Raw genomic sequence first — 19020 nt, forward strand, 5'->3', positions numbered from 1 at the left:
GACTTCAGGATTGGTAAAAGCTTCCCAGTTATCCTAATGTGCAGCACAGCTTGGAAACTGGACTATTCTGGTACTATGAAAGTTTTAGTAAATTCCCCAAAGCCACATAGCTGGTCAGTGGTGGTGTAGGAATTCAAATCCAAACCTCTCTACCTTCCTAACCCAAAATTTTTGCTTTGAACACATTTTTGTCCCAGGTTCTGTTCAGAGTATAAACTTTTGAAATTGCCTTTGTCTTCATGCCCTTAAACAAAATTGCAATGAAGACAGTTTTCCTGAATTCACGTAGTAGGAAATTTGCCAAGACTCAATAAGACACTTCACATGTAAAAAATTACTACTGTGTTAATTTAAATGTTAACTTAGTTATTTCCTAAAATATTGCCTGCATTTGTAAATTTTATGATCTGATGAAGTTATGAACTTTTGACTCTCTAAGTAGAAAGTGAATTTTTCTATTTTCTTTTTGTCTTTGTGTTTGGGTTAATGGAGTTGGTAACTTTTCAAAGCACTAGAGCGCTAGTGATATATTGTCACAATCCCATCTGAGCAATTTATAGTTAATCTTTTTCTCTATACTCAAAGAGGATTTTGGTAAATGAAACAAGTGTTCAACTAACAAATATTTTCTCACTAATACAAATTTTGTGTCCTATCCTTGGTTTTCTCTGTAAATTTTTAATGCATTTATATTTTCTTTGTCATAAAGATAGTGAGCATATCCTGCTATGTCCTTATGTCTATTAAATTAGAAAATAATGATGCTTAGTATTTTTAAGGATTTGGCTAAAAAAGATTTGTGAGAAAAGCAAGTCTTTTGCCCCTGAGATTGTAGAAATTAAATTAATTCTGCTGTCTTCATTTTTGGTTGAAAGCATGCATCGTTCCAAATTAATGACTGAATGACCCTACCTCACTCCTTGTTAATCCTTTAAAAGAAACATGCAAGAATAGTGAGCTTAACAACATTTTGTAAAATGCAGACTTCTAAAGAACCTAGTCCATTTTGTAATTCCATTTTTTATGACATCTCACTATGCTGTTCAGGCTGGCCTTACACTCACTGTTTAGCCAAGGCTGCTCCCAAATTGAGAGCAGTTCTCTTGCCTCGGCCTCCAGAGTGCTAGGATTAGAGGCGCGCACCATGATGCCCAGTTTTTTGTAATTCTCAAGTGAGGAAATCATGAGGTTTTCTCTTCTTTAAAATCTTTTAAGGGGCTGGGGATTTAGCTCAGCGGCACAGCACTTCCCTGGCAAGCGCAAGGTCGTGAGTTCAATTCCCGGTACTGGAGAAAAACAAACAGAAAAAAAAAAATCTTTTAAGTAGCATTTTGTGAGTTTTTTGAAAATTTACAACTTCATGTTGGACAGATATAAGATTATTTGGAGTTTAAAAGTGTGTGCATTTATGAGTAGTACATTTACACAGTCACTAGGCTGAGCTACACAGCAGTGCTATATTCTGTTGCAACATGCCAGAACATAGACATTTATTCCACTGTAGATATTTTGTCAAATACAGATTATATTTCATATTCATTTCAGCAGCTGAACATTTAAATCTAACTTTATTTATTTATTTGTTTTGGTTTTTTTGAGACATAATCTTGCTATATAGTTCAAGCTGGCCCTAAACTCATTGTTTAGCCCAGGATAGCTTCAAAGTCATGGAGATCCTCCTGCCTCAGCCTCCCAAGTGTTGGGATTACAGCCATGAGCCACCAGGCCTGGCTAAATCCAACTTTAAATGCCCTTAATTTGTCTAAAAGGAATGCATTTATTGTTATAAATTCTAGAGTATGTTGTGTATATTTTCCCGCAGAAATAAGTATTTAACCAAGGCACCACAATGTACAATGACCTGGTTTATTATTACGTATAATAAAGTTAAAAAGTAGCAGCACTCAGATTCTTTCATTTCCCTAGGCTGTTCCATATTCCTTACATTACCAAGCAGATCTAGTCAGAATCTCTGTTGAATGAGAAATAATGTGTGAAAATCTGGCTTAGAGTCTACAGATTCATAATAAAATGGTCACTGTTAAATTCCTTTGGATGTTCTTGCTATAAAATTGGTAAAGCACCCTTTGTTTTAGTAGTTTTACATTTGTTACATTCAAACTTGAATGTCCAATTATTGCTTTCGAGGCTTATATAATATGCAAAAGCTTCGTGTCCCTTTACTCTGTAGAAAGATTCAAATTGTTGTATGTTATCAAGAATTCAGCTTCTGCCTTGGATCATACTGGAAATACAGGCAATTTATATATATTTTTGAAAAGAAAAAGGCAGACAGCACAGTTGAGATGGTGACTTTAGAGGGTACAGCACACTTAAAATCATTTGCAAAACTTTTCACTTCCCTGACCACGTTCCTCTTTCACGCTAATCATTGGTATTGCTTGTTCATTTTCTAAATCAAACGTGCTTGACGCTTTAAGAAGACCTAGTGCAGGTATCTGTAGAACTCAGTGGACCCACAATCTGCTTTGCATTTGTACGGACCTTTTCTCTCTTGGGCGTTTATCTCACGCCTCTCCCAAAGGTCCCAGGGCGAGTAGATGCACTGTACACCACACCTTGCCACCCGGAGGGCCTCTTGCTCATCCTGATTTCTTTCCACACCTGGAACACTGAGACTTCCTTCTTGACCGGAGATCACATGTAGGTAGAAAAAAATTATAAGAAGGTTGTACAGAAAGAAGAGTGGCTAGATAGAATTAGAAATTGGACTTGAGATGATTTATCACATAAATAGTTATAAAAATTAGTGCCTGATATGCAAATAATATTTGCTTTATAACAAAATATCAGCACCAATACCTGTACTACTTACTTAACATGCATTAACAAGAGAATTCTGAAAGATGTAAATAACTTAGAAGCACTAAAGGAGCTGGGGATTTAGCTCAGCGGCACAGCACCTGCCTGGCAAGCGCAAGGTCATGAGTTCAATTCCCGGTACCAGAAAAAAAATAAATAAATAAAAATAAATAAATAAATAAATAAAATTAAAAGCACTAAAATGTGTTACCTGCACAGCACTGTGATATTACCATTCAGTATAGGTCATACTTCTTCGATGGCCTCTTTCCTTGGTGTTAGACCCCTTTTAAGCTCTTTCCTAGGCAAATATATGTGTCATCACAATGAAAATAGAAGCATACATCTACCAGTTTTTGAATTTCAGTTCTTTCAGTGTGCTGTTATATTCATAGTAAGCAGAAGATGGATTGGCCAGTTTAAGTGGAATCCTGGGCAGAAGTTACTAAAATACTGCCTGTCTGCAAAAATGCACTTAAAGCTTGCAAATGTCCTGTGCTCTTCAGTATCACAGGAATGCATCATTAACTGACTCACCTACACTTGCCCTGACACAATGAGAAGCTAATTAGCTGCTGCTGACTTTGGCAAACCACATCAATAAGAATTTTGGTTTTCCAAAACTAGAATCTGTAGCTCCAACAACTTAAGTAACACCATATTCCGCTGTGCTCACAATTCAGCTTTGGCAAATATGAATGAATAATTTTCTATTATAATGTAGCTTACTCATAAGTTTAATGTCTTCCTAAATTCAAGCCAATTAATTTAAACTGATAATATATCATAATTGGCTTGAGATAACACAGTATGAGGAAAAAAGCATAACTGCATTTTACAGAAAAGTAGCTATATGGCTGATAATTGAATTTGTATTATTAATGGCGTGCTTACTCCAAACATATTGTTCTATCTGCAAGAGCTGGTTTGCACATGTGTGCGCATGTGTGTGTGTGTTTTTATGTGTCTGTGTGTGTCTGTGTGTGTTTTCAAGTATTCTAACACATAAAGTGCATTTTTAATTTTAATACCTCCCCAGTATAATGAATCCTTTGAGTGATAATCTCTATATTCAGGAGATGAATTCAGTTTCACATAAGGAAGAGAGGTAATTCTAAAAAGCTGTGATTTATTTTAATTTACCTTACCCCACAATATTGAAAACTACCAATTTGTAAGGCACTGTGCTAAGTGCCTTGGAAGCATAAATAATGCAAAGATGTTTTTTCTACATTTAAAGTTTTTACATAGTAGAAAAAATATACACAAATAATGGTTCCTGTTATTTAATCTGGATACCTTCTGAACTTCCACTGTAAAAAACTAATAGAAGCTAATTCCTAATAGGATAAGGGATGCACTTTTGTGACACTGTATCACATAATCACAACCTTAAAATTGTCAAGAAATTAGCATCCATCTGCACTAAACCCCCCTTGTGATAAGGAAACAGTCTGTTCTCCAACGTGAATATGCTCTTTATGTGCAATCCAAATAAGCTTAATTTTCGAAAGCGATTTTGATCATTTTTGAGTCACTGGTTTCCTGAAGGGCAGTTACTCTGGCCATGGGTGAAATCTGCATCCTGGCACACATTTGGGGCGTGGAGGGAAACCAACTTCACAGATGGGATTTTCACTTTAGTTCCGCCTGGGGAGATCATCCCCAGGGCTGTAGCCCAGGAGGTCTGTGGAGACCCCTCATGTCTGGGAGCTCTGCCGTCTCTAACCCTGTCTCCTGCAGCTAAAAGTTCCAGTGCTTTCCCAAACTTTCTTCAAATTCTATCATCCTTCCATCCTTTGCCCTCTTTCTTCTGACATCAGAAAACGATACCCTTGAGAGAACTCAGATCCAGTGCATGGAGCTTAGGTGACAAAACTCACTAGGAAAAAAAAATTAGGCTCCTTTAAGCCTCAGACCATAGAATAAGAAATAATGACCTTGATTCTTCTCTCACCAATTTAAAGTCTGATATCAAGGCAATGAATATAGAACAAAGCCTAGGAATAAAGGACAGTTGGCTGCCTAGGGCCAGCAGAAAGGGGAGCTTGCCCTGGAATCAGCATTAATTTCTGCAGGTGTAACGGTCATCAGCACTGCCCACCAGCCTGGCTTCAGCAGTTACCGTGCTATGCGGGGCACAGCCCGGGACTCACTCCTGTAGGAGGACGCGCGGCTCACAGAAAGGGAGGACTGGACCCGCACAAAGGAGATTTGTTTCTTACATGGCTTTAATTTGAAACCCTTTCATTCTGAAGACGTCTGGGTATTGAGATAGAGCAAGTGAAAGCAGAACAGTCCTCTTACAGATTCAGCCGTGCATCCTGCTTATTGGAAAGGCTTAATCAGCACACTTAGGAGCAAGATGTGAGACGTCTTGAGACACCGCTGACTTGTCAGCTGCAAGATCAATAAACGCAGACACTATCCTTTGCCACACTCCGGAGAATGAGTTTTCAGAGTGAGAAGGACTTTCCTCCGAAGCTGCTCTATCCACAGCCAATGCCACTCTGGGGCGGGCGCCTGAGACTTGGCCCCAGCTGTGCCAGCTGCTCCACTGCCAGGTGACACTGCTCAGTTGCTCAGAATTAGGTTGAACAGCAGGGTGTCGGGCCAGAGGCCTTCGCTGCCCACTCAGGCCACTGGGGCGATGCAGTTATTTTAAGTGACTATGCAAATGGAGCCTAAAAGCCTCCAGGAGTCAATGTCCAGCCGTCTCATTAATTTAGTGTTACACCGACAAAAGCAAGCACAGCCCTGAAGATGCAGAAAAGTGCTCTCCCAGCCAGCGGGTACAGAACACATTTCCCTCCACTGTGTTCTGCTACTGCTTTACACTAACCAGAGAAGTACCAGTCCCCGTGTCATTGTGCACGCGGAGGGAAGCAGGTTGAGAAGGGCGACCGCCCTCCTCTGTCACACTGCTATTCACAAGCCTGCAAGGGCTCATCCTCTTTGTCAACCTATGAGCCGTGTCTAAAGAAGGCCCCCGTATCTCTGCACTGAAGAGTTCAGGAGAAAATGACTTTTAAAACTGTAAAATAAATTATGCAAACAAAATGTTGCCATGTTGACTGTGATGTTAACTGTTTCCTGACCTTTTTGTATTTGTTTTTAAAAATTGTTTTCTCTTACCAGTCATTCTCAAGTGTCTAGTAAAGTCGAAGCTCTCTGGTGGATAGGATGAAGAGTGAAATCCCAGCGGCGAAAGGGGCACCTTATCTTCTGGGACAGTGCATGTGCCCAAGCAATCAGTGAGAATCTGGTGTGGGTCAGGAACACACTCTGTGTGGTTTGGGTGTAGAAAGTATTCACTTTCCAGCCCCGACCCAGCGGGCTGGTCAGTGTCTAATTATTACTAGATCTGCTTTATTTTAAGTCTTAAATATTTTTATCTCTTTCTTGTCTCCCTGCCTTTTTCATGCAAACATGCTTTTCACCTGGAAAATCCCTGCTGTTATGTGGCCATAGTTTTGTCCCCTCTTTGCGCAAGGTACAGCGAGAATGATCTATGTTAATGGAAAGTGTGGCCATGGTTAGAATCCTTTAGAATCAAGTCCTCTCAGCCAGCTCCTCAGGCAGATAAGACCTCTCCTTCTTCAGTCTTCAATCAGCTCCCACAAACCCATGATGGTGGAGACGCTGACCCCCACCTACCTCCTTTCTCTTACCACCCTGTTTCCTGCTTCCATCCATCCTCACCTCTTTCTCCACCTTGCCTTCTCCTGTTCTCTTCCGAGGATGTGTTCCCTGAACTCCCAGGGAGATGATGCCTTCCCTTTCCACTCTCCCTTTGAATCCTGTGCACAAGCCGTCACAGCATCTGCCATATGATACGAAAATGTTTGTGTTTCTGCTTGTCTTCCCCCACTTTACTGATGCTCTTTGGAGAAATCAGTATCGTAAAGTTGGTAAGCTTGTCAGTTGCTGCTTACATCCAAAGTCCGGATCTAGTGCCACATCTCAAAAAGATCACCCCTTGCAACCTGACATGCGCACTGGATTCATCCTCCATTTCTTCCTTCGCGGCGCTGACCACTTCATGGTGTCTTCTTGTTTGCTTAGGGCTTTGCTTATAGTTTGTGTCCCCACTATACTACAAACTGCTGGAGAACAGACACATTTTCTGCCTTGCTCATCTTTATTATCACTATTGTCTATAAAAATGCTTAATAAATAGCAAATCTCCAATAAAATTTATATTTGTAAAGCAGAATTCAGTGAGTGGAGGGTGGATTGACTGATAGATGGGCACATGATATGATTTTAGTACAGTAATGAAACTGTAATTAGCCTATCCATGTTAGCTTCCCTGTATCGGCCAGTGGTCCTCTCAGAAGGATTATTTAACCAATGGAACCTTCATGCTTGCTTCTGTCACTCTTGGTCATAGACTGGCATCTACCATTTTAACACATTTGAGTGTTTTATTACTGTCATACTGTGAATGCCACTATTTTCCTCTTGTTCCTGCCATATTAATTCTCTTCCCAAGAGAGGGGTTAGCCCCAAATAAAGAAATAACAGAAGAAAAAATATCAGAATCAACCTGTAAAAGATCACTAAACACTAAATTCTAGACTCACATTTTAGAGGATTACGTTCTCTTCCTTCAAGCTTGAACTTTTTAAAATTTGATTTTAAAGAGAAGAAAAATAGAACAGTTTCAAATCAGGCTAATATGACAGTAACAATAATTAATACATTGTGCATTTTTATCTTCATAGTAGTTATGCAGAGTACAAGATATAGACATGAAATAAACTTCAGATAACATTAGCATAAATAAGAGAAACTAGATATATAATTGTCCTATCTTGTGTACACATACATTTTTCCCTTTTCTCTTCCTTTCTTTCCCCTTTCTATCTCCTTTCCCCCATTGGTTTCTCTTTTCTTTTGAAGAGTTTCTTCCCAATTCACAATACCTATTCTACCTTTTGGATCTTATTTATTTGTTCAGATTCTCACACTAGAGAGACAATGTGATGTTTACATATATGTTTCTGATTTATTTCAGTTATGAGGATGGTCTCAACTTGCATCGATTTATTTACCTATAAAAGTCTTGAGTAGGGGCTGGGGATTTAGCTCAGTGGCAAAGCGCCTGCCTGGCAAGTACAAGGTTGTGAGTTCGGTTCCCTGTACCAGAGAAAAACCAAAAAACCAAAAAAAAAAAAAAAAAAGTCTTGAGTTTATTCTTCTTTATGGCTGTGCCATACTCCATTATATAAATGAACATATCTTTTTTATTCATTCCTCAGCTGATGGGCATTTGAGTTGTTTCTAAAATTAGCTATTACAAATTATGCTGGTAGAAACCTAGGTGCACATGTATTTTTTTTTTTTTTTGGTTTTTTTTTTGGTTTTTCTGCAGTACCGGGAACCGAACTCATGACCTTGCGCTTGCCAGGCAGGCGCTTTTGCCGCTGAGCTAAATCCCCAGCCCCTAAGCTAAATCCCCAGCCCCTTGAGCTAAATCCCCAGCCCCTCACATGTATTGATGTAATATGATGTTTTTAGTTCTTCTGGAAAGATACCCACAAGGGGAATAGCTAGGTTGAATCCTAGCTTTTCCTAGGATTCCTAGGATTTTCCTAGGATACTGATTTCCGCAATGGTTGCACCAGTTTTCTCTCCCACTAGCAGTGGAGAAGTGTTCCTTTTTTCCCACAGCTCCATCAGCATTTGTCATTTGTTGATTTCTTGATGATAGCCATTCTTCCTGGAATGAGATAGTATCTCAATGTTGTTTTAATTTGCATCTCTTGAATGACCAGTGATGTTGGACATTTTTTCATATTTTTTGCCATTTGTAATCCATCTGAGAAGTGTGAATTCATCTTAGATGATATTTATTACAGTACCCTGAAAAAGGAGATCAAAGAAGATATTAGAAAATGGAAAGATATCCCCCACTCATGGATAGGAAGAACCAACATAGTGAAAATGGCCGTTTCCAAAACTGTTATACAGATTTAATACAATCCCAGTCAAAATTCCATTAGCATACCTCGCAAAGCTAGCTGAAAGATTCCTAAATTTCCTTTGGAACCAGAAGAGACACAGAATAGCAAAAAACATTCCTGGACAACAAAGGCAAATCAAGGGATATAGCAATCCAGGACCCGAAATTATACTACAAAACTACTGTGATAAAATTAACAGTACTAGCAGAAAAACAGACCTGAGGATCAGTGGAACACAATAGAAGATGCAGAAACAACTCCAAACATACTCAGCCACCTTATCTTTGACAAGGGAGCTTAACATGCCAACTGGAAGAAAGATAACCTTTTTCATATATGGTGCTGGAAAAACTGGCTTCTGATATGCTGAAGACTAAAACTAGACCCATGTCTATCACCATGAACTAAACTAAAGTCAAAATGGATCAAAGATCTAAATATTAAACTACAAACACTAAATATGCTGGAAGATAAAATAGCTAGAAATTTTGAAGACATAGATGTAAGCAGAGAGTTCATGAACAAAACCCAGGCCACATCGGAAATACTGCAAAGAATCAACAAATGGGATTTCAGTTTATTAAAAAGCTTTTGCACAACAAAAGAAATCACCAACAGCGTGAAAAAACAACCCATAGAGTGTGAAAAAATTATAGCCATTGCCCCTCAAGGAATTTATAGCTAACATATAAAGAATTGAAAAGAAATCAAATCCCCAAATTCAACAATTCAATCCAAAACTGGGCTTCTAAGATGAAAATACAGTTCTCAGGTAAAGAAATATAAATGGCAAATAAATATATGAAAACTTGAACTTTAAAATGTTGTTTTGACACTTACATCTGAAAACTCGTGAGAATACACATTTCAAACTCTGGTGTCCTCCTCATCTAATATTATGCCAACAATTTATTCCTTTATATCTCTTCCCTCATTATTGATGGCAATGTATATCTCCATATTATCTTCCTTTTTAAGCACCTTATTGCTAGTTGCAGAAGGTCACTTAATCTTAGGTGTACAATCATTTGCATTCTGAATTGCGAGTCCTTCATTAGTTCTGTAACCGCTGCATTTAATAGGACGTTGGGGAAGAGGATAGCACGGGCAGAAGGAAATTGGAATTTGAATCATTTATTATGATGATCCATTTGTGACCCACATAGTTAGTGAGGAAAAGATGCTGCAGTGACAGTTTTGCAGTGTGAAATCAACATAAGACTTGAACTTCTTCATTAGTTTCCTGAAAAGGGCCTCAGTCATCACCTTCAGCTCATACTCACTGAGCTTGTCCAATGTACCAGGCACTGTGTAGCGGGGAGAGGGACCGTGAGCAGCTTCCAAAAGGCTGAAAGGACACTGTCACCATGACTGAGGTTCTCTGAGGAGGAGCTTGCAAGTGAATTTCAGAGCCATGCTCATCAATTTTAAATAATTCATTGCTACAAACATTATTGAATTCGGTGTTATTATCATCATATGTGTTTTTCCGACTGAAAACTGAGTCCCAAGCCTTACATGAGCTACATCCCTAGCCCTTATTTTATTTTTTATTTGGAGATAGGGTCTCCCTAAGTTGCTTGGTTTCCCAGCCTACCCTCCAATTCACAGTCCTCCTGCCTCAGCTTCCCAGTGTGATGGAATTACAGGGATGCTCTGCCACACCCAGCTTTATAACCTAAGTTTTTAAAAAGACCTCTAGCACCTAGCCATAAACCAATGGCAGTATATTTTTAAATCCAATCACCGATATTTGGTCTATGTGATCCTGCGACAGCTCATGGCCAATGTATTTGCTAAAATTTGAGTGAAGAAAGCATTTGGTCAGTTAAAAGTCAACAAAGTAGACTTGGTGAGTAGTGTGGTCTGACATCTAATCTGGCTTTTTAAATGTTGCAAATGCTGTCAGGATGTCCAGTCCCACAAAAGGTCTTCAGTCAGATATGCAGGGCTAACTGGCTCCGAGCTCCTCCCAAGGCCATTGGATAGTGTAATTGCTGAAGCCTGGCTCTGCGGCTCTGCCAGTCCAGCTGGGGACCTGTGATAAACGGTCTGCAGTAAATGACCTCGTCACCTGCCATGCCATTCTGCCCAACCATGACACAGCATGAGGACGAGGGGCCCTGGGACACCTTTAATACCAGTGTCCCCTGAAAGCCAGACTCCTGCAGTTCTTCAAATCAGGCCTAGTGACATCATGAAAGTCCCTTATTATTTTAAGAAATTTATACAGATATTAAAGTTTTAAACAGGAAGCAATACAGGCAAGGATCAACATTTGAGATTTTAAATGTTAAGGGTTTTGGAATGTGAAAATAAGATAATTATCCACAGCTCCTAATATTGAAATTCTAAAAATGAATAAATTCTTCAATTTAGTGACTTCAAAATGATATCAAGTACCTGCATGAAGTGGAACAGTCCTAATTACATGTTGCTTATTATCTGGATTTAATATATCCAGCGAGTGTTTTACTTGTCATTTGCAAAGATGAAATTTTTCTGTGTTAATACCATCTTCACTACTACTGTCTGATTAAAATTATTACTTATCCATATATTTCCATCCTCTTTATAAAAAAATGTTTAAAGGTTTTACAGTCATTAGTTCAATGGTAGTGCTGTGTCTAATAACCTCCTATTGTTTTACCATAGAATGCAATGCAAAGCACATTTATGGCAATGAAAATACAGTTAACAATAGGAAATATCTTCCTAACTTCTAAACATATTGTAATGTTCTTTTCAGCCATGATCCGAGTACATTTAATTACTGACTACTGTTAGACTACAGACATAATTAAAATTTAAATTATGTGTAGTGGCAATCCCTGGTCAAGTTCACTTTTATATACATTTAATAGTGACAATATGCCCTTGTTCATATTTTCAGGAATTTTGATAATATACTGTAGTAAATGTCATAATAGTATTATCATATTAATTATCCAGTTCTACATTGACATCATCTTAACTATAGTGTGCAAAATGTTAAATATTCTGTTTATTATCCAAATGTATGTCAACAAAAAAGTGAATATAATATATGAAATGTTAAAGAAGTTAAGAAAATTAGGTATAGTTTTTATTCTATCATAAGGCTACCTATTTGAATTTTCAAAGCTGAAATTAAATTTGATTAAATTGTATTAAATTATTAAGGAATTCAAATACATATACTGTATATAACTATATATTTAATGTACATACACATTTTAGATAAAATTAACTCCATTTTTAATTTTAAGCACTAACCATGTTTTGTATTAGAGTACATATTATTTGAGTGTGTTACTTTTCATCTTAGTATTTTAAATTTTTAACCATGAAAGTATGATAGGTTTCCATGGCACAAATTTATAGAATGATAAAAGAAAGTTAGATGGAAGTACAGAAACTTTTAAGGCAGAGTTGTAAATTTTGAACTAAAATATTACAAAAACCTATTTTAATACCTTGACTTGCTGAATGTACCGTCTTATACAATAATGCCACAGTTACAACTCTGCTTATAAAAATAATTTCTCCACCTATTTTCCATAATTTATGTTATATCTCAGGCACTTAATATTTTAGTATGTTGACAGATTTGTGTATAGCCACTTTTGTAAAAGCACAACTTCCCTGGCTCTATATTTTAACTTAAAAAGCTATATAGTGAAAATGTTATGAGTGGAAATATTATTTTGACTCAAAATCCAGATGCACACTTGTAAAGAAATATTGGATCAACAAATATTCATAAGGTCTTACGGTTTATGATTTATGAGTGCTTGTTGTCTCTGAGATGCGCCTTTTAAAATATATTATTTTTGTAATTGAAAAGCAATAGGCCTTTTAAAAGCATGATGCTCAGGCTGACGTGAGTGACTAACACAAAGTTAACAGCACAGAAAGCGGAATCATGGCACATTAGGGACGGGACAGTTCTGGTGCCTCTTTGCAAACAAAGGAAGAAAGGATACTATGGGGAGCAATAATTATTTCCTTACTGTAATGATTAATACTAGATCTGTGGACTGCACGAGGCTTACATGGAACAAATGGTTCTAATGAAAATGATTTTAGAAACATTTTATATCACAGTTTGCCTGGGGTATTTCTAATCTGTTTGCATTTTTTTCTAATTTGTTCCCAGAATGTTCAGGCCCATTGGGAATTGAAGGAGGAATCATATCAAATCAGCAAATCACAGCATCCTCTACCCACCGAGCTCTGTTTGGTCTCCAGAAGTGGTACCCCTACTATGCACGTCTTAATAAGAAGGGTCTTATCAATGCCTGGACAGCCGCAGAGAACGACAGATGGCCCTGGATTCAGGTACTAGTGCGAGGACACACAATTTTTGCCCAATCACCCAAAGCCAAGAAAGAAGTCACTATGGCCCTTTGTCATGGTGCTAGAATGGGTAATTTAGTTAAAGGTTCAATTTGGCTACAAACTAAAAATGTGAAGAACATACACACTCCATTGGCAAGTGTTTTGGAAGCAATAAAATGATAAAATTCTAGAGTCGTATAAACAGGCTTAGGCTATATCAAAGAAAGTCTGTCTCATACACATGTTCACTCCCAACATGTTAATTTAGACAGCAACTTACTGTACTATAAGAAAAAAAATGACAACTATTCCTTCTCTGTCTCTAAAATGTGGCTTTGCATGTTGAAAATTTTAAATGTAGAATGGATCTGACAATGCCACAAATGTTATCAGCATGTTCTTTCAGTAAGGTGTTTCAATTCATAGTGTCAAGTGCAGTACTCTCATTAGCCAGCTACTTTTTAAAACAGAATACAACATCCTGAGACAGTAAGTGTTTCCCCAGGGATTACACACAGAGTAGAAATGTGAAAATCGGATATTCTGGTTTTGTCAAAAATGGTGTTTCTGAGTACTTAGATGAAGTACAGCCATAAACTAGAAGCTGTAGAACAGAAAGAAGATCCTAGGTGGTTTCGGAGGAAGATTTTACCTCTGTTGGGGACCAAACATCTGACCAGGCACATGGGTGTACCCTAAAGGGAAGATAAATGTATATACTCTTCTAATGAGGAAGAAGAAATTAACCTGAGATAGTCACTCTTTTAAGACGACTTCTGAGGGCGGCCTTGGAAGATAGCTTGCAAGAGCTACTAAATGCCAAAGGAACAATGTGCTCAGAGGTGTAGCATCAGAATACAGGGAGACATTGAAATATGGGGAAACATCCAAATACTGGGAGAATCCTGTAAAAAAATCATAACAAGTGAAGGTTGCTGCAGGGATGTGTTCATTTGCTGTGCCATAGGATTGCACCAAAATATTTTGGTCTTTTTCCATTGCAGTGGGTGCTGTTACACAGAACTTTGCTTAGTTTAGGTGACTGATCTGTTCTCTCGGTTTACTATGTATTTGAGTCAGAGAAACATGGAAATGACTGATGTATTCTCTTAACATCGATAATACACACATCTATTATTAAATGTGATGTAGAAACATTGATTTACTGGTGTTTAAAAGAAAGGAAAATTGATTTGTGGTGAAGACTTTCTTACTTTAGGGACGGGTGAAATCTTTACTTCCTTTGCAGAAGAAATCTTATATATCTCACAGAGATTTATTTCATCTAAGCAACAATACATGGTGGACCAACATTCCCGGTTTGTTTTATGAATTTATGTTCAAATGCATTTATGGAAATTGCTTCTTAAACTACACTTGATTTCTTCATTTACAGCCATAGGTACAAAAAGAATTTCAGAAAATAGAATAACACATCTGTACAGTATTGATTAGAGATAAATGAAGGCCCAATTAATATTAAAGTAGATACAAAATAAAAGAAACTCTGTATATAATATGCATTCCAGAGATATTTCTAGCCATTGTAGTAGACTACTGTATTCTGAAATGCATTTGTGGAATTGCAGTCAGGGTAAAACTTTAAAAGTTAATATTTAATTTTTTTTTTGGCCTTTGTTTGCCCAAGTTTATTGCCTACTTTACACAATATGTCATTTTGCCTTTCAAAGTATGGGCTTTAAATTCTCTTCCTCCCAGACATAATGGGAAGAAATAAGTTCAATGGAGCAGGACAGTGACCATCTCAGAGACATTTAGATTAAATATAACTTTGTCTGTCATCTTAAGCAGAATAGTTAAAATCTTACTTTTATGGCCAGTGGTTTGACGATGATGATGATGATAATGATGGCAATGATAATTTGCTTTCTTCTGAAGATGATAATGAACTTTTATAGAAAAACAGCAGAAGTAAATATAAAAAATTTTATATTAGAGGAATGAATGAAAAAATGAAAAATGCATCACTGTACTCAATAAGTACTCAGTGAGTATCCTAAAGGAATGTATGTTTTGTATTCTTTAATACTATCTTATTTTCTTTGTTATTTCTTGAAAAGGAAATTTTATAAATTGCTTACAGAAAAAAATCATATTTAAGAGACTCTGAGAAGATTAATCCCCTACCAAATTTTCTGTGTTTCAGCGTTCATTTATTTTAATTTTTATTACTACATATTTGCATGACAATGTTTACATTTTGTGGGGGGTCAGTGAATGGACATAGCACAGCTTCATCCCTTTCCCACCTTTTTCCCTTCCCTCCCCCCATGTCTTGATCTCCTTTACCTTTGTGAAAGACCTGTCCCCCTACTTCTGATTATGTATCTTTTATTTTGCTCTCTGTTTATAATTTGGGTTTCTCACATAAAAGAAACCAAGCCTAATCTTTTATTTGTATTCAGTCTTTCAAATGAAACATTTGAGTACTCTGCTTAAACCACATATAATGAGCATAGCATTCTCCTAATCTTTCAGGTGTATAACACACATACACTAATTAGTATTCAGCCTATTCTTCTTCCTTGTCTTGATAAAATGAAAATTGAAAATGCCATTTTAAATTTACTTGCTCAGCATGCAATAATTGATAGTAGCACTGTGCTTATAATTGGTTCTGGATTTAAAGGGTTAGTACAGAAAATGCAGTTAAACAAGTTTTTTTCCTTTTCAAGATATTTCTGACCTTTATTTCTTTACTTAGGTTTTTTCAACTATTCAATAACACAGTGTTAAGCATTTCCTTAGCGTCTTAGAAATGCATTTCTATTAATTACTGCTTCATGTGTTAGAAATAGCAATGTCATAAATTTGAAAGGCTGTCTTCCATTATCTCATCTAAAAATATAGAAAGGGTATTTAAAATATTCAGGTGAGTTTCTAACTGAGTAGATGTATAGGTCTGTTTTCCTGTTGCTGTAGAAAATACCCCACACTGCAATTTTAGGAGAGGCTCAGGGTTCCAAGGGCTCAGTCCATGATCAGCTGGCTGAGGAGCAGGAATATCATAGCAGAACGGTATGGCAGAGTGCTTCCTGCCACCAGGAACTGGAGCATGGGGGATTAGTGCCAGTGGGAGATGCACCTTCCAAACACATGACCACAGTGACCCACCTCTTCCTTCCAGTGCATTTAACTTGGACATCTGTGGATTTGTCCATAGTGAGTACAGTGTCCCATGAACTAATCACCTCCTCAGTAGCCTCTCAGTCCATGCAAGTTGACAATTAAGATTAATTCACACAGAAGGATGAGCCAAGATGACTATTTCTCACTTATGTATAAAGATATTTATTTTCATTTTTTCTCCCCGTGTATACTTTCTTTTTTATAACAGCATATAGTAAACCTTGCACTTGTTAAATTTCTAAAATGACTTTATGTTACAGTTTAGGTCTCAAAGTTCCCTGGAAGTCTTAGTATTTCGAAGGTGGTTGGATCATGAGAGTGCTCTGCTGATTGGTGGAGTCGTCCATTGGTGATTTCACAGCTGAATGTGTTGCTGAAAGGGGGTCTTGTTGGAGGTGGGCTGGGGGAGGGTGGCCTGGAAGGATGTGTTTGTGCTGCTGGCTTTTCCCTTCTCTTATTTCCTGGCTGGCAGGAGGTGAGCTGCTGTCCTCCAACAGTCTCCTCCCTTCCACCATGATGCTTTTGTCTTCGGACAAGAAAACTTTGGGTGGAGCCACTGAAACTGTAACCAAGTAGAGCTCTTCTCCTTTAAGTTATGGGCATCAGATATTGTGTCCAGCAACACAAAAGCTGACTAATACATTTTGCTTGCTTGTAACTTCAATTTCTAGCTATTCATTTACTGTATTTACCCATTTTGCAAACGTTTGCTGAAAGAATTTTACTCTGCACTGTACTACTAGCCACTGTGAGTCACACAAAACAGCAGCATGTCCTTTTGAGATACTCTGAATCTAGAAAATAGAAAAGATAATGCCCAAGATATGTTTGATCTTATTTTCCATGATCTGCTAACTGTTCCATGTGAATCACAATACTTTTATATCCAAAGGGCCTGTTTTAACAGGACTTTTATGAAACCTAAACTGCATTAGCATTATATAGAATACAAACAGAAATTCACACTATACTATTATATAGCTACATTATTGCATGTTGATCTCATATAATACTAGCAGCAATTTTTATATGGAAGTTAATTTACTACTAGTTTAGTTAGAAGTAGCATTTAACCACTGAGAAAAATGAGATTTGATCTCTCTTTTGAGTAATTAATGACACTTTTAGAAAATGTAGTTATGATTTTAATGTGTTCTATTTCTTCTATATACCATACAGTTTGCAAGGGGAAGAGAAAGCTCGTTTTTTTGGTTTGGTTTGGTTTGGTTTGGGAACAAGAAACAAAACCAAGAACCCCCAACTAACAGGCAGGTGCTTGGAGATACCTATTTTTTAAATGTTAAGGTGTCAAGGAATCATGGGTAACTTGGTAAATACAGAAATTCCTTGATTTCTCTCCAGGTCATCTACAGAATGTTCTGTAAAAGCTTGTCTCCTCAGCTTGGGGAGTTAAGATTTGTGCAGCCTGAATTATAGTAACAAGATAAAGTAAAAACACTTTCACCTGATGACTTTGGCAGTGTTGATGGAACTCCAAATAGTGTTGATTGCATGGGGTAGAGAGAGTTGAAAGAAAGGTGAAATAAAATTTTAAAAAGGACAGTGGAAAATGGAAAGTTTCTAAGGTAGGGGGAGACAGATATAAGCTGTGTATCTTGCTTTCTTTTTTTTTTTTTGGTACCAGGAATCGAACTCACAACCTTGCGCTTGCCAGGCAGGCGCTGTGCTGCTGAGCTAAATCCCCAGCCCCTAAGCTGTGTATCTTAAGCAGAATGACATGCAACTTTAGTCACAATTCTTAAGTATTATGCATTAATTATGAAACATCATATTCCTAAATGACTCTCACAGTCTTCCTTTTTATGATATTTCATTTTAATTTTATTTTACTTTTTGGTACCAGGAATCGAACTCATGACCTCAGGCTTGCCAGGCAAGCACTTACACCACTGAGCTATATCCCCAGCCCAATATTTCAAATATACAAAAGCAAAATTATCTGACTTCTGCATTTCAATCATATAAATGTAAATGTAGAATAACTTACTGTTGAACCCAAAGAAAAATAATGAAAATTGTATCAGAGATTTAGAAGATGAATACACTTAACCACTCCTATGCTAAATTTTTTTCATTATACTTACTACACACTTTGGTGTAGTAAATAGAAAAACATTCCAAATTATAGTTTGTATTTTGGTATACTATGTATACATTTTCTTATAGTCAGCATAAGAACATTTCTAAATTCCTGCATTAATGATACCAGAGTGATTTTTTTAGGTTATAGTACTGGTGGAGTGAAATGGGGAAAAATCTAAGTAATTACTGAAAATAGTAAGTTTCTTTTGCAGTGGGAAAATATTCAAGGTGAGAACCTCTGGATTAATTAGGATTTACAATCTGCCTTCATCCTGTTCATGCCAAATTTACTGCAGTACTCATGTCTCTTCACATTTCCAGCTTGGCAGCCTCTGAGTGTGGATCCTGTTTATGGTATTTGTGGCTGAAGGAGGCTGCACTCTGAGGTCCTAGCAGCTTTCAGAGTTTTGCGCTGCAACTCTTCAACATGGCTGAATGCACTCCAGGGTTCCCCTGTGACTCTGAACCCAGCCTCAAGCAAAGAGTTTAGCTCCTCTTAGGAGACTCGCCCATGGGAGATGCTACTAAGAATTAAATTACTGCCCCCACTGCAGCAGTTAGTCTAATAGAACTGCATGGGTGCCTCCTGCAGGAGCACTCCGGGTTTACCAGCAGCCTGTCTCCAAGTCCCTAGGGGTGAGAAATTCAGAGAGGC

At 37.5% G+C, this 19020-nt stretch overlaps 1 protein-coding gene across 1 annotated transcript in view; it reads left to right on the forward strand.

Moving 5' to 3' along the window:
- The window catches only part of Edil3 (EGF-like repeats and discoidin I-like domains 3), a gene marked incomplete at its 5' end in the record, with an annotated part of 289245 nt that overhangs the window by 131877 nt on the left and 138348 nt on the right, over positions 1-19020 (forward strand). Inside the window, 1 exon segment of the mRNA XM_013513061.1 lies at positions 12931-13112. Coding sequence (XP_013368515.1) covers positions 12931-13112 — 182 coding nt within the window.

This window comes from Chinchilla lanigera, unplaced genomic scaffold (assembly GCF_000276665.1).
Source record: "Chinchilla lanigera isolate Chin_1 unplaced genomic scaffold, ChiLan1.0 scaffold00017, whole genome shotgun sequence".
Taxonomy (NCBI): Eukaryota; Metazoa; Chordata; class Mammalia; order Rodentia; family Chinchillidae; genus Chinchilla; species Chinchilla lanigera.